This window comes from Photinus pyralis, unplaced genomic scaffold (genome assembly GCF_008802855.1).
Source record: "Photinus pyralis isolate 1611_PpyrPB1 unplaced genomic scaffold, Ppyr1.3 Ppyr1.4_LG4, whole genome shotgun sequence".
Lineage (NCBI taxonomy): Eukaryota > Metazoa > Arthropoda > Insecta > Coleoptera > Lampyridae > Photinus > Photinus pyralis.
Genome location: NW_022170511.1, coordinates 7211309 through 7226204, shown reverse-complemented (window position 1 = coordinate 7226204; position 14896 = coordinate 7211309). Strand labels below are relative to the sequence as shown.

Here is a 14896-nt window from a genome sequence, read left to right as displayed (position 1 = left end):
TATACCTTACGCAAAAGAGAATAAAGGCTACAAATACATATTAGTAGTTATCGATTGTTTTTCAAAATATCTATGGACGCGAGGGTTGAAGACTAAAACGGGTGAGGAGGTGACAAAAGCCGTACAGGCTATTTTCAAATCTACGAGACGCAGACCGAAAAATCTACAGACCGATGCAGGGAAGGAATTCTATAACAAATCATTCGCCAAATTAATGATGCAAGAACGCATTAATCACTATTCCACGTACAGTACGAAAAAGGCCGCACTGGCCGAGAGGGTTATAAGAAGTATAAAAAACCCCTTGTACCGGCAGTTTAGTTTACGCGGAAAATATGTATGGATAGATGCAATCGAATCGATCACGAGCGAGTACAATAATCGTAAACATCGAACAACGGGGATGAAACCGATCGAAGTGAAGGCCGATACAAAGCTGGACGCCTACAACCACATCAAGCTCTTCAACAATAAGAAATGCCGTTTTAATGTCGGCGATGTAGTTCGAATTAGCAAATTTAAATCCATATTTGCGAAGGGCTACACCCCCAATTGGTCCAGTGAGCTGTTCAAAATTATAAAAGTACAAATAACAAATCCGGTCACGTATTTGTTGGAAGACATGAAGGCTAAACCGATTTTAGGTGGATTTTACGAACATGAGTTGCAGAAGGCCAAGTATTCGGACGTATACTTGGTTGAAAAAGTCCTGCGTCGCAAGAAAGACAAAGTGTACGTGAAATGGTTGGGTCTGGACGAGAAATCGTGGATTGATAAAAATAATGTTGTTCTATAAGGTTATGATGTGTCGATTTGAATAAATAAATAACTAAAAACTTAAATATTTACTTTTTATTATTGTAATTCACCATACAACATATTTCCTAGTGTCTCTTTTTCTCATTATCGTTAAAAGTAATTCTCGAGTCTTTTTATAATCGAGCAATTGAGTAGAGGGCCATATTGCGGAGTCTGGTCCGCAGGTCCAACCGAGAAGTGCATCAGGATTCTCTTCGCCTGTACGGATATTTTCCAATATCCATGTGTATATCTCGCGATGACGATTGTCCTCGTGCGTATTAAATCTACACTCTATTCCCTTTTCTACGCATACTTTAATAAATAATGTTAGGGCATTAACATTGGCATATTCTGCAGATTTACAAATACTTTCATTTATTACATATGAAATATCCTTATACACACCTGCAGAAGACTTGAGTAAATTAATTACATATTGTTTGATATGAAACGGTAAACTATCAATATTACTACCACTACTACAATCACTAACATTACAGGATATTGATTTTACTAACCTATCCAGTTCAATTTTTCTCTCTATCAGTAATCTAATATTAGTTTCACATACATTTCTAGAGCAAGCACACCAACCGAAACATTCATCGGGGAGGATAATGAGGTTTTGTAACACCTCATTAATGAATGTAGTGGATGAGTTTCTCAATAGAGCTTGTTTTAAAAATTGTTTATAAATGGGAATAGAAGCTTTGTATAGCTCCTCCTCCAATTGTATTTTCAAATTTTCGCTATCCATTATCCGTATTGTTGTTGTTGTTGTTATTGTTGAGGGGTTTTCTAAAATACAAAAGGTGTGGTTAAAAGACGCGAAGGTTGTGGAATATCGACATCGTCGTATTAGTCGTTAGTATGGTTGTATTAGGTAGGATTACTAAAATTACAATATCCCCAAGGCCGTGTATCGATACGATTAGCGCATATGACGCGTTTGTCATCGTGAGGACTTAATACGACCTTATTTTGTTTCAATGTGTATACGGCATGCTTCTTCGATCGTATTAGATTCTGCTCCTTTTTTATAGTTACAATATTAAACAAGGACCTTTTATAATCATCGATCGTAACGTCCCTCATACTAGATGATGTGGATCCTTTCGATTTCTTTATCAATTTTCCATCGACCTCATATGAATACATCTTTGCACGCAACCCTACAAATTCGGTCATTATACGACCATGATTTTCATCCTTCATTAACCCCGGAATTTTTTTATTTACCAAAGGAATTCCAAACTCGTTTTCGGGATCATAATCTGATGTATCAAATCTATGAATATCTTCCTTTATAATTTCATATATGTTGGGAACGTTAAAAGCGTATATTAAACTATCGGTATCGGTGTACAACAGCTTTGCGGACGATTTTTGAAACTTTTTCAAAACGTAGTTATAATGAAAGTCGTAAAGAAACGTTTTTGAAATGTCTAAAACTGCAAATCCTGCGTATATAGGTTTATTGAAAAAGACTTCTAATCTATTCATTTCTATGATCACCATGTCCTTATCGAATATCGTACAACTATGGAAGTTTGGTTTGGATATATATGCCCTAGCGCCGTAACGTCCGCCCCATTTAGTCAATAAATGCACCTCCTTGTATTTCCGCACGTTCTCCATAAGCTTACCAAAAGGACTATTAATCATTAATTTATAGAAATTTTTATCGAACTCATTTTTCGCCCGCTGTCGCATACCGATATTTAATTCGATGTATTTTTTCAACCACGGAGACTGCTTGAACTGCAATACTCGATTTATTTTTACTAATTTTAGACCGTGCTGCACGTATATCTTTAAATTTCTATAATGAACGACATATTCGCGCTTTGGATATAAGGTTAACATCAGTTTTTTAAATTTTGAATTAAGGGGTATCATATGCTCCGGCGCCATGGGAAAATCACTATCAGATTCGTGCAACTCGGAGGGATAGTCCAAATCACAGTCTACTATGTATCCTACGTCAGCATCGTCCGGATGATTAAGTATGTCCAAATTTTCAATGTCCTCTACAAAGGAGAATTCGCCGAAGGGCAAGAAATTACACATTGTGGCACCATAAAGATTATTAATGTCAAGGTACAATAGGTACGTCGTGTCAAGGTCGCTGTTATAGTCTTTCATGAACGGGTTGTTAGCTTTGGCGTATCTAGTAGAACACTGCGTTATACCGCCTCTAATCCCTTTCTCGATAAACATGAGTTGATCAATATCAGTTAGAAGCTCCAATTTCACGCCCGTAACTTTTAACATGGCGTCAAAAGCTAGACCCGGAGCGGTATAGTAATGCAAAGGATCAAGCCGATACGTCTCTATGCACGTATTGCGAAAGTTTTCGAAAATATCAGCCAAAAGAAGAACATCCGTTTTTAAATAAAGGTCGGAATAATCTCCTAATGTTTTAATGTTGAATGTATTCCATACGTTAAGCGCGTGCTCGTAATCGGCTTCGCTTACCGCTTCGTTTTTCAAATTGCTAAAAAATGCATCTCTAGGCGGTAACTCTAGCTCGTTTAACCTCTCCCATGAGTCGACATAATCGTACGGAAATATGCCCTTACGCGTTAACAAACCAAATTCATTCGCGTTGTCGCTATGCAATCTTATAAGGGTTTTTTTGTCATTCTCCAAATATGAGGACAATTTATCTATACTGCTACTCATAAATCTAAAGGAATCGATAAAGCGAAACTTAATACAAGTATCCTGTACGTACTTTGTGAACGAGATATATTTCTCCTTGTTTACGGGTAAAAGTTTGATTTCGCCGGGAATGACCCCGGTCGCAAGCTCTCTAATAATAAAATGAGCGTCGTAGCCGCTCAGATTATGAAAAACTACAGGTATTACCTGACTATCTTTATAGTTTAGGTTACATTTACTATGAGCAACGCCGCGAAAGAGCCCCCCACCGCTATGACTATGGACTTTAACTTTTACGTCACCCTCCAAAAAAGGTTATTCGCAAATGTGGCAGTGCGTTGCACTCTCGATCCTTTTCAGTTGAGCCGAACTTAAACGCTCCATGGGAACTACAGTATTCATTATGGCGTTCGCCCATTTAGCGATATCATGTAACTGTTTAATAAACCATCGCAAATTTTGAAAGTGACTCATCGTACGAGCACTTTAAATAGAACCCTATACTAAACGGAATATGTGACTGGTAAAGCGCGGTGGCTACACCTTGAAGAGGTGTCGAGTTATCGCATTTTTCCAAGATAGTTTCAAGGTCAGCATAAATAGCAAATGGAACCTTCTCCATATGCGAATAGCGAGTAAACTCTACATATTTTTCGGTATCGTTATTGCTGTTAGGCATTCGAATGGAACACTTATTCACTTGATGACACCTTTTTGAATGCTTGTCTAATAGATCGCTCGACGAAAAATGATTTAAACATGTGTAACAGAAAAATTTTTTATGACCTCGATTCGATAATTGCGAGGAGAACAGCGCCGACATATTTTTAATCCAAGCGTAATGATAATAATCGTTGCCATTGTTGTTGTTGTTGTTGGGAGGAGATTGATTGTTTGATGACAATACCAATAAATTTACGGTTTTTCTACCATCCGTCTTACCGCTTAACATAAATGGAAGTACTTTTTTCTTAACTACGCAATATAAGTTAATGGAGAGGTGATTTAATTGCTCAAATTTTTTTATATCGGTTATTTTAATAGGAAATTGAATAGATTCGCGTTTTAGTATGTCATCAAAATGAGGATAACTACTTACTCTATCAACATGTTCGGTGACTGGATTTAAAGCAGCCACTATGGACCATAGAAAACAAAATTTATCATTGTTTCGTACATTCACAACGGCTTTCTTAGCTAGTATAAACGAGGGCATCTTTATATATGTTGAAAAACCACCTTTGATGGGAGCGTAATTGTTAATATTGATTTTGACAAATAGCACTTCACTTAACGCCCAACCGGACTGTTTTTCGGAAAAATTTTCCAACTTGGCTTGCAGTTTATCAAAAACGTTCTCCTTGTACCACTTTTTAAGATTGGTGCCGATATCAATTACGGCATTTCTCGTTTGAAATGTTTTCATATCTACATTGAGATCTTGAGGATGGATAAAGTTACATGCCAAACTTACGTTTACCTTTAACATTGATCGTTTTAGCGCCTCACCAATTTTGCACGCAAAGCTGTCGTACGATTTTTTTAGAAAAACTAAGGGGTCTTTATAGGTAAAGTTTACAATGACGCCGGTAATCAAACGGCCTTTAAAACAAGAATCTAAGGTGTACCACGCCAAAGTACGGAGCGGATGATTTTTTCTATCGACGGTGTCATCTATTCCACAACCCTCCCTTTTTACCGAGATATTTTTCAATTGTTGTTTTAATTGTGCTCGAAAATATTTAAGTTGGGTTAAATTCGCTTCCAGTCTTATCGGGCTTTCATTTATCTCATTATGAAGGTTATTGGTAATTGCTTTCTCTAACAAACGTATGTTGGAATCGATTATTGAAATATGTCTAACAATATCGGTCTTATTTTTTAATAATTTAATTGAATTACGCGTTAGATTAACTATGTTATTGCTTAAACTCGTAACAGATTCCATTGTACCTACCTACGATTAAAACTATTTTCCCAGAGTTCTTCTTCCTCGAAACGTAACAAAAATAGCTCGCCTGCAAAGTTGCGCGAAATCCGAGAGGCCTTCACACTTACACACACACACACACACCCGCCTCGTAATATTTATGGCAACATGAGAATAAACCCAAATTGTGGCGATTTCGTTTAAACATACATAAGAGGTAGCGCCATCTCGTGCGGATCATGAAAAACCGAGGGTATCCAAGATACCTTCCATAGGAAGGAAACTGTACTGTGTTAAGTATTATGGCATCATTTGCCACAATTATTATGAAACAAGATTTTAGTGTGTGGGCTGCCAGTAATATGCCATTTTGTGCAGTGTGTTAAAGAAAGATGTCATAAACATTGCATTTCCAAATTTGTGTGAAAATGCAGTGTTGCCAAGTTTTCACTCTCTGTTTTTCTTATAGATAACGATTGCTGAAGAGGATATTTCCTCTGAATATGTACATTAGTATAAAGGGGGAGGGTTACATAAGTTCTTCGAAACGAAAACTCCCATGAAAGCAATATTATTCAACTGGTGTGGGAGTTCGATGTGTTGCCTAACCTCATTCACGCTACGCTATGAAACCGATAGAAACGCCTAAGATAATGTCATATTGCAAAATAGACAAAATTGATGACAAAATCATGGTTGCCGTACAAGTTAGGTAGGTAGTCAATTTTAGGTACCTAAATAGTGGTAGGTAGTTGCGCTAGTCTAGAATCTAGAGCAGTGGTGGACTAAAGTGCAAATGGCACCTGGACCAAAACATTGAATAAAAATTTATTCAATGACCAAAAGTTAACAGCCATCAAAGACATAAGCTGAATCAAGCAACGCTTTACAAATGTCCTGAAGCAGTTTATGTATTAAAAGTATCTCTAGTAGATTTCTTACAAACAAAATTCATCCTTGGGATATCCACTCCCCAGATTATCTCTCTGTTCTTACCAAATTAATTTACCTTTACCGCGAGATCCACATACCGTTTAGAAAAAATTAACCCAGGTACAAAACACAATTTTGCTTAGAAATCTTTATTCAATTGGCTATACACAAATACAGAAGGAATTTTATAAATCCCAATGAACAACAGAAAAATTAAAAATGTTTCAGAAAACTACAATAATCTTAATTAGTACAGCAATGGTACTTTCAGCATTGAATTGATAACTATCTATAAATTCAATGCTTTCAGTAAAGCTACCTAGTACCTGTACATTTTTTAGTAATAAGAAATAGGTAGATTAAACGTGTAAAATGTCACACTATAGTACAACAAAGGCAGTTTTTAACTTTCTATGAGTAAAGGCACTCATCTTTTCTCTTGTCTAGATGGTTTTTAATGCAGAATTTTACGTCGGTCCATGATCTTGTGGGCAAAACATCATGTTCTTCTAAGCACTTTTCACATTGAGCTTCTCCGGGTACTAGATCTTTTTTTAATTTCTTGGTTGAAAAAACCTAAGACAGCTGATTTTTCTTCTGAAGACCATATGGCGCGCTACTAGAGATTTATGCTGGAGTTTACCTGTAACATTAACATGATGTTAGATAAAATTTAACATTTGTATCTCACCAGAATCAAATAATGAAATAGTAAAATGATGAAAATAAACCTCTCGTCAGGAAAGATTGCCGGTCACAAAACACTTGAGCTGGGTCTACAATCGAGGTTTTTCTAAAAATGTAAGCGACTTCCGGGATAGTATCGTGTCAATGTTGAACAAAAAGACTTTTCGTTCAACATTGGCACGATCCTATTCCGGAAGTTGCTCGCATCTTAAGAAAAACATAGACAAGGTGTGCTGTGACGGGCAATCTTTCCTGGCGATAGTTATATATAATTTTACCTTTTGTATTTGGTTTTATCAAATCTATCTCCTCCATAATTTCCCCTGTAGTCTGTATTGGTGCGATTCGGTTTTCTTCAGGATTTAGGGCATCTGTAAGACACATATGATATAAATATACTATCGCGCAATCACATACATCCACGAAAAGGATGCAAATCATATACACAGTGACCAAGGTAAGGATGAACAGCATGGGAAAATTGGAAACCATAAGAGATACACAGTCGGTTAATTAGAAAAAGTCGAGTATTTTAGGGCTTAGTAAGATGTTTTTAAAATTCAGATATCTGATCAGTTCCAAAGGTATTCGACAGAAACCGAAATTAGCCGTATTCGTTTTTATTTTTGTCTGGTCCTGTTTAAAAAGATATCAAAAAACAAATAACCTTCCTCATAGGCATATCATGAACTTGATATTTTTATGTGAACCTGAAAGTACATACTGTTCGAGTAGCATTTTTTATGGAGAATACAATGAAGTATGGGACAATTATCATTCAGAAGAACCATCAATGAATTATTTTGACATTTTGTCAACCCCTACTACACCAAAATGTTAACACATAATATTAATAACAATATTTTTAACAAGCATTTTTTCTGACATAAATAATAAACAACTTTTATTATGTTGGTGTAGTAGGTCATTGACAACATGTCAAAATAATTCATTTATGGGTCCTTTAAATGACATATTGTCCCATACTTATTGTATTCGCCATACAAAATGCTACTCGATACAGTATGTACTTTTTCTAGGTTCACAGAAAAATATAAAATTGAGGATGTGCCTATGAGGAAGGTTATTTGTTTTTATAATGGAGATGTGCAGATAAAGCTCATTTTTTTAGACCGAAATAGGGTTCTAAGGGGAGAAGGCGGTATGGCTCTTTATACACAAACATTTAAAGACCGCCTGGCATACATTCAAAATCCTCCGACACTCTATTCTGCAGATTTTTCCTTTGAGAGTACTTTCCTCCGACAAACAGTTTTCGAGACATTCGCTCTTAAAGTTTAGACATCACCAATGGATATATTTCTTGCAGACGTTCCAATCGCCCTTTGTGAGAACCCTCTTCCGACAATCCGTTCTGAAGATATAAGGGAATATATCCGATTACGATAAGAGGTCGAGGAGGAGGTCTATGGTTGGTAGAAATTAATTCCTTTCGTTGATACCTTTCATTAAAGTACCATGAAGGATAAAACCAGTTCCACTCCCCCCCCCCTTCCCCACCACTGTCTTTTGATAAGAGGACAGAGAGCAGGGCAGTAGTTGGTAGAAAGCGGTTCCTTTCGTTGAGACCTTTAAACCATGAAAGACAAAATTAATTAATTAATTTCTAACTTCCCCCCCCCCACAACCGCCGGCCCCATCCCCCACTGATAACGAAAAAGAGTCGCGCGGGGAAGTTATAAGTATGTACAAAGCAATCTATTTGAATGATACCTTTAAGTTATGCACGTTTTACTATCAAAAACAGCATCTCAGGAAATAATTCATGCCCCCCCCCCCCCTTTAGACAGCGAAATTTTATAGTAAAAAATTCCAGGACCAGGGAAATTTTAGGACACAAATGAATTCGGAAATATTTACCTTGACAACGTTCGATGTCTTGAAGATCATATTCATCCTGGATGCTGTCTTACGGATGGACGGGATTTTTGAGCATCGACAAAATTCTAACTGATCTTCTCGGCATTGTTCCAAAAAAATACTGCAAAAATTATAATTAAAATTTGCATTGGAATTGGTGATAATTATAACATTATGGGGAAGCTAAATTTAAAAAACGAATCATTACAATGGAATGGTCATAACCAAATTAAACTTTAAATCTGTCATTATAGAGGGTGTCCGGTGTTGAACAGGTTATGCATCCGTAGGGACATATTTATTTCTTTATATCGAAATATTTTCTCCCCTAATTAATTTAGACCAAAGTTGTAAAAAGGTTTCTTGTCGCTTGAACAATAAATTCTGCGTCTGCTCATGCCCTCATTTATTATTTTTAAAATCGGGAAACCGGAAAAAATATATAAATGAGAATTAGTATGTATTTGCCTAAAAAACTAATTTTTGTTTTCAATACTTTCAATGGACGAATGATTTATCACTAACATCACTCGTGCCGTGAAATCATTGAAACAAAAATTAAATTTCCAATTATCCTTTTAATTTATAACTTCCTTAATTTCTCCGATTTACCACAACAAATTACAAATGGGCACATCAATAGACGCAGAAATTTACAATCGACAAAAACGGTATTTACAACTTCAGTGTAAAATATTTAGGGAAAAAAATGTTTGGATATAAAGGAATTACCATCGATATGCCTATGGTGCGTAAACCAATTCTACCCCCTGTATACTTCCGCATAAACTTTTCATGGGGCTCCTGTATTGTATCGAAAGCACATCGTAATCGTAGTTCGTAGTAACTTTATGTCTTCACCTACCTTACAGTCCTTTAGGTATTAATTAACACTTATCATCCAATGTCAATGACATTACGTTACGTAAGTACGCCACAACACAACTCCCCGCCAAAGACCCGAATGAAGGAAAATTGTAAAATGAAGCTGAGAACGTTCGTCTTATCATCTGTGATGCGATGCACTTTCTGCCAAGGCCAACGGAAATTCCAATCTGAAAGCCTACACTTACAATTTTATTTCCTACACTTATAATTTTATTTACAATGAAACGAAGATGTGTATACAGTATACTGTATACTTGCAAAACTGTACAATTTGGCACAAAAAAAACTCATTTATTTATTCACCACTTTACTTCATTGCAAATTGAAAATCATACCTACCACGGGGCACGGACGATGGGTTCTTATTTCTAAATTTCTTATATGATTGACTATTGGATTAGCAATGCTATAGTTACTCAATGCTTATTACTTATATTTAATTAACAAGACGATAAAGAGATTAACCTTTTACCAAAGATCATATGATCTTTGCTTTTACCATTATGTCCCATTATCATCTTGTGAAAAACGGGCGGATCGCGTTCTATTACGTACCGAACTAGCTAGAGCTTGAAATATTAAATATGTATTTACAAAATAAATTTGACTGACGGCAAAATGGCAAAATTGTTTTTTGAATTATTAAAAAAACTAAAGTTGTCCAACTTACGTAAAAAATCATTTTAAAATGACAGAATTCCTATTAGGCAAATTTTTCTTCGACAAAGTGTCACCAAACTCGAGGTAAAATATCTTGATCTCCCAGGCGATATAGCGGGAACTCAAAATGACAAAAACGAAATTTTGGTGATTCAAAGCAGACGTGCCCTTTTAGGTTGTACAAGTTTGTATAATAAGATTTCGGTGTATTGCAGTTTTCTCGAACGATGGGTGCCGTTTTTTGAATTATCCAAAAAACTAAAGTTGTCCAACTTACTTAAAAAATCATTTTAAAATGACAGAATTCCTATTATGCAGATTTTTCTACGACAAAGCGTCCCCAAACTCGTAGGTAAAATATCTTGGGTTCCCAGGCGATATAGCGGGAACCCAAAATGACAAAAACGAAATTTGGGGGATTCAAAACAGACGCGCCCTTTTAGGTTGTACAAGTTGGTATAATAAGATTTCGGTGTATTGTAGTTTTCTCGAACGATGGGTGTCGTTTTTTGAATTATCCAAAAAACTAAAGTTGTCCAACTTACTTAAAAAATCATTTTAAAATGACAGAATTCCTATTATGCAGATTTTTCTACGACACAGTGTTACCAAACTCGTAGGTAAAATATTTTAGGTTCCCAGGCGATATAGCGGGAATCCAAAATGACAAAAACGAAATTTGAGTGGGTTCAAAACAGACGCGCCTTTTTAGGTTGCACAAGTTTGTATAATAAGATTTCGGTGTACTGTAGTTTTCTCGGACGATGGGCGTCGTTTTTTGAATTATTAAAAAAACTAAAGTTGTCCAACTTACTTAAAAAATCATTTTAAAATAATAGAATTCCTATTAGGCAGATTTTTCTTCGACAAAGTGTCACCAAACTCGAGGTAAAATATCTTAATCTCCCAGGCGATATAGCGGGAACTCAAAATGACAAAAACGAAATTTTGGTGATTCAAAGCAGACGTGCCCTTTTAGGTTGTACAAGTTTGTATAATAAGATTTCGGTGTATTGTAGTTTTCTCGAACGATGGGTGCCGTTTTTTGAATTATCCAAAAAACTAAAGTTGTCCAACTTACTTAAAAAATCATTTTAAAATGACAGAATTCCTATTATGCAGATTTTTCTACGACAAAGTATCACCAAACTCGTAGGTAAAATATCTTGGGTTCCCAGGCGATATAGCGGGAACCCAAAATGACAAAAACGAAATTTGGAGGATTCAAAACAGACGCGTCCTTTTAGGTTGTACAAGTTTGTATAATAAGATTTCGGTGTATTGTAGTTTTCTCGAACGATGGGTGTCGTTTTTTGAATTATCCAAAAAACTAAAGTTGTCCAACTTACTTAAAAAATCATTTTAAAATGACAGAATTCCTATTAGGCAAATTTTTCTTCGACACAGTGTTACCAAACTCGTAGGTAAAATATTTTAGGTTCCCAGGCGATATAGCGGGAACCCAAAATGACAAAAACGAAATTTGAGTGGGTTCAAAACAGACGCGCCTTTTTAGGTTGCACAAGTTTGTATAATAAGATTTCGGTGTACTGTAGTTTTCTCGGACGATGGGCGTCGTTTTTGAATTATTAAAAAAACTAAAGTTGTCCAACTTACTTAAAAAATCATTTTAAAATAATAGAATTCCTATTAGGCAGATTTTTCTTCGACAAAGTGTCACCAAACTCGAGGTAAAATATTTTGATCTCCCAGGCGATATAGCGGGAACTCAAAATGACAAAAACGAAATTTTGGTGATTCAAAGCAGACGTGCCCTTTTAGGTTGTACAAGTTTGTATAATAAGGTTTCGGTGTATTGTAGTTTTCTCGAAAGATGGGTGCCGTTTTTTGAATTATCCAAAAAACTAAAGTTGTCCAACTTACTTAAAAAATCATTTTAAAATGACAGAATTCCTATTATGCAGATTTTTCTACGACAAAGTATCACCAAACTCGTAGGTAAAATATCTTGGGTTCCCAGGCGATATAGCGGGAACCCAAAATGACAAAAACGAAATTTGGGGGATTCAAAACAGACGCGCCCTTTTAGGTTGTACAAGTTTGTATAATAAGATTTCGGTGTATTGTAGTTTTCTCGAACGATGGGTGTCGTTTTTTGAATTATCCAAAAAACTAAAGTTGTCCAACTTCCTTAAAAAATCATTTTAAAACGACAGAAGGAGAAATCATTAATAATATTTTTGGCTCAAACGTTTTGTGCTGTAAAAGATGATGTTTTCTTGAATTTGAAGATGATTGCCACATGACCATACCCTTTAGATTCAAAATGTTTTACAATCATAAGTTTGCACGGTACAATGGCCTAATAAGAGGTATCAGGCCATGCATTAGATGAATGTTGAAGGAAGATCCTATGAAATAATGCGCGCCGGTAGGTATGCGTTCCCAATTTATGGAGAAATGGGAATTTTATAGACAGATACACACGAGGACGAATGGTCTTCATTCCATTTCAATAAATCATTTGCGATAACTTTGTGAGGTACTTGCGATAGCGCCGGTTTGATGTACCGCCGGCTAGTCGTCGCCGGTTTGGTCATTGCCGGTTAGTAGTGTACCGGTCTACACTTCTATAGCCTTAAGTTTGGTAATTTTATGTTTGTTTATAAACAATAAAAATTGGCTAAGTTATCAGTTCTATCAAAGTTTATGGGACACAGATGGTATAAGTATAGGTAAATGTAAATGCGTAGTGGTTTCAAACTAAAAAAATTCGTTAAGGCCCTTGGTAAGCAAGAGGCGAAGAGACCACTTTCAAATTTAATTTTGCGATTTTAATAGCCCTTATCGACAGTTCATGACTTAACGAGAATACAAACATGAAATAATTTTTAATTTCTGATCGAATGACACCACTACCAAGTCTGTAAGTGGTGTAGTTCCGGAGCCTTTGTGATTCAGACAGACAGACAGACATCAAGAGCGAAAAAGTGCGCTTTTTATTTATTGTAAGTGCACTAAACATGTCACTTTATACTTAATTAGATTAGAACCTACGAGCTTATTTTTTACTCGTATATTAGAATTAGAATACTTAAAAATTTGTATGTATATAAAAAGAAAATAAACTCGCATTAAAATTTGCACCGCAGACGTAGCAAACGCAGGCAGTGGTAATCAGCTGTTCGTGTATTAATATCGCCGGTCAAGGTCAATAATACAAGGCAAATCACACCGCTGCATTCTACGATTCTACCCACATTTTAATAACTCGTCCTACAAACAAATTACAAAAAAGTGATATGATATGACCTGTTGTTTCTTTTTGCAATTTGATAGTAGTATCGACTGTGAAAACTTGGACTTGCGGCGAAAATATTGACAGTATCATGTTTTTGAAAATGAAAATTGGAAGATTGTTATTAGCCACCGTTTTCGCAAATACCTAGGTTAAGGTACCTACATAAAGATTTCGACGGTAGGTATTCTAACGAGAGGTCTTGAGGTAGACTGTAGGTCAGCAAAATGCGCCCGGAAATATTATACCTATTTATTCGTTATGGATGATTCACGTGCGCCAAGAATGATTTCTGTTATTTTTATTGCTAGAAGTTACAAAAAGAAATTTTCTTTCGAAAATGAAGGTCAAAACTTTTTCAACAGCAAACCCATTATAGTGAGCAAGAGGCAAAAAGTGCACTTTCAAATTTGTTTTTTTCGATTTTAATAGCCCTTATGGATATTTCATGCCTTTGCGAGAATACATACATGAAATAATTTTTAATTTCTGATCGAATGACACCAATACTAAGTCTGTAAGTAGATGGTTCCTGAGCAATTGTGACTTTAGACAGAGAGACAGACAGACATCAAGAGTGCAAAAGTGTACTAGTTAGACTTAGATCGTTGAATGAAAAAGATGATGATTATTCAGCCGCAGAGCAAAGCGATCTTTGTAGGGGAATCGATGGTGTCCGTCTGTCCGTGAACACGATAACTGTCAAACGCTTGCACAAAAAGTATATTATAGTTTTCTGTGCATAAGTATATACTTTTTTTGCAAAAACCTTGAATATGTTTGTGGTTTGTGCAGGAAGATCCGTAGCCCCCCCCTCCCCCCAATTAAACCTTTTTATACCAAACTTACACCATTTTGTGTACTAATTGGCGAAGACCATTGTACTCAGTGAACACAAGGAGACTGATTCAGAAGTGAAAATGTTGTCATATAGCAATGGAGGAAAGATTTGAGAACTTGAGACAATTTGAGGAACTTAAGATATATAAGGCTCTTGCCTTGTTTAAGTATGAAGAAGTTCAATTTAGGGAGATCTTAATCTGTAAATTGAAATTCAAAATAACAATACATAGTAAAAACAGGCTAATCACGTTAACACGATATTCAAAACAAACAACTTCATTACACCAAATAGTTCTTGAGATATTCGAATTCAAATTTTCGCGCATGCATCTCGCAAAAAACTTTAATTT

At 35.8% G+C, this 14896-nt stretch overlaps 1 protein-coding gene and 1 long non-coding RNA gene across 2 annotated transcripts; both read right to left on the bottom strand.

Annotated features, from left to right (window-relative positions):
- Positions 1 to 1680: 1680 nt before the first annotated feature.
- On the bottom strand, positions 1681 to 4891 carry LOC116168020. The gene is made up of 3 exons (XM_031483662.1): positions 4705 to 4891; positions 3539 to 3680; positions 1681 to 3490 (listed from the first exon to the last, which is right to left on the bottom strand). The coding sequence occupies exons 1-3, from the start codon at positions 4889 to 4891 to the stop codon at positions 1681 to 1683; spliced, it is 2139 nt and encodes a 712-aa protein (XP_031339522.1).
- Positions 4892 to 6493: 1602 nt separating this feature from the next.
- LOC116169939 lies at positions 6494 to 10000 on the bottom strand. The gene is made up of 4 exons (XR_004145129.1): positions 9762 to 10000; positions 8897 to 9017; positions 7294 to 7386; positions 6494 to 6971 (listed from the first exon to the last, which is right to left on the bottom strand). It is a non-coding gene; the product is annotated as an uncharacterized LOC116169939 (long non-coding RNA).
- Between the last annotated feature and the right edge of the window lie 4896 nt (positions 10001 to 14896).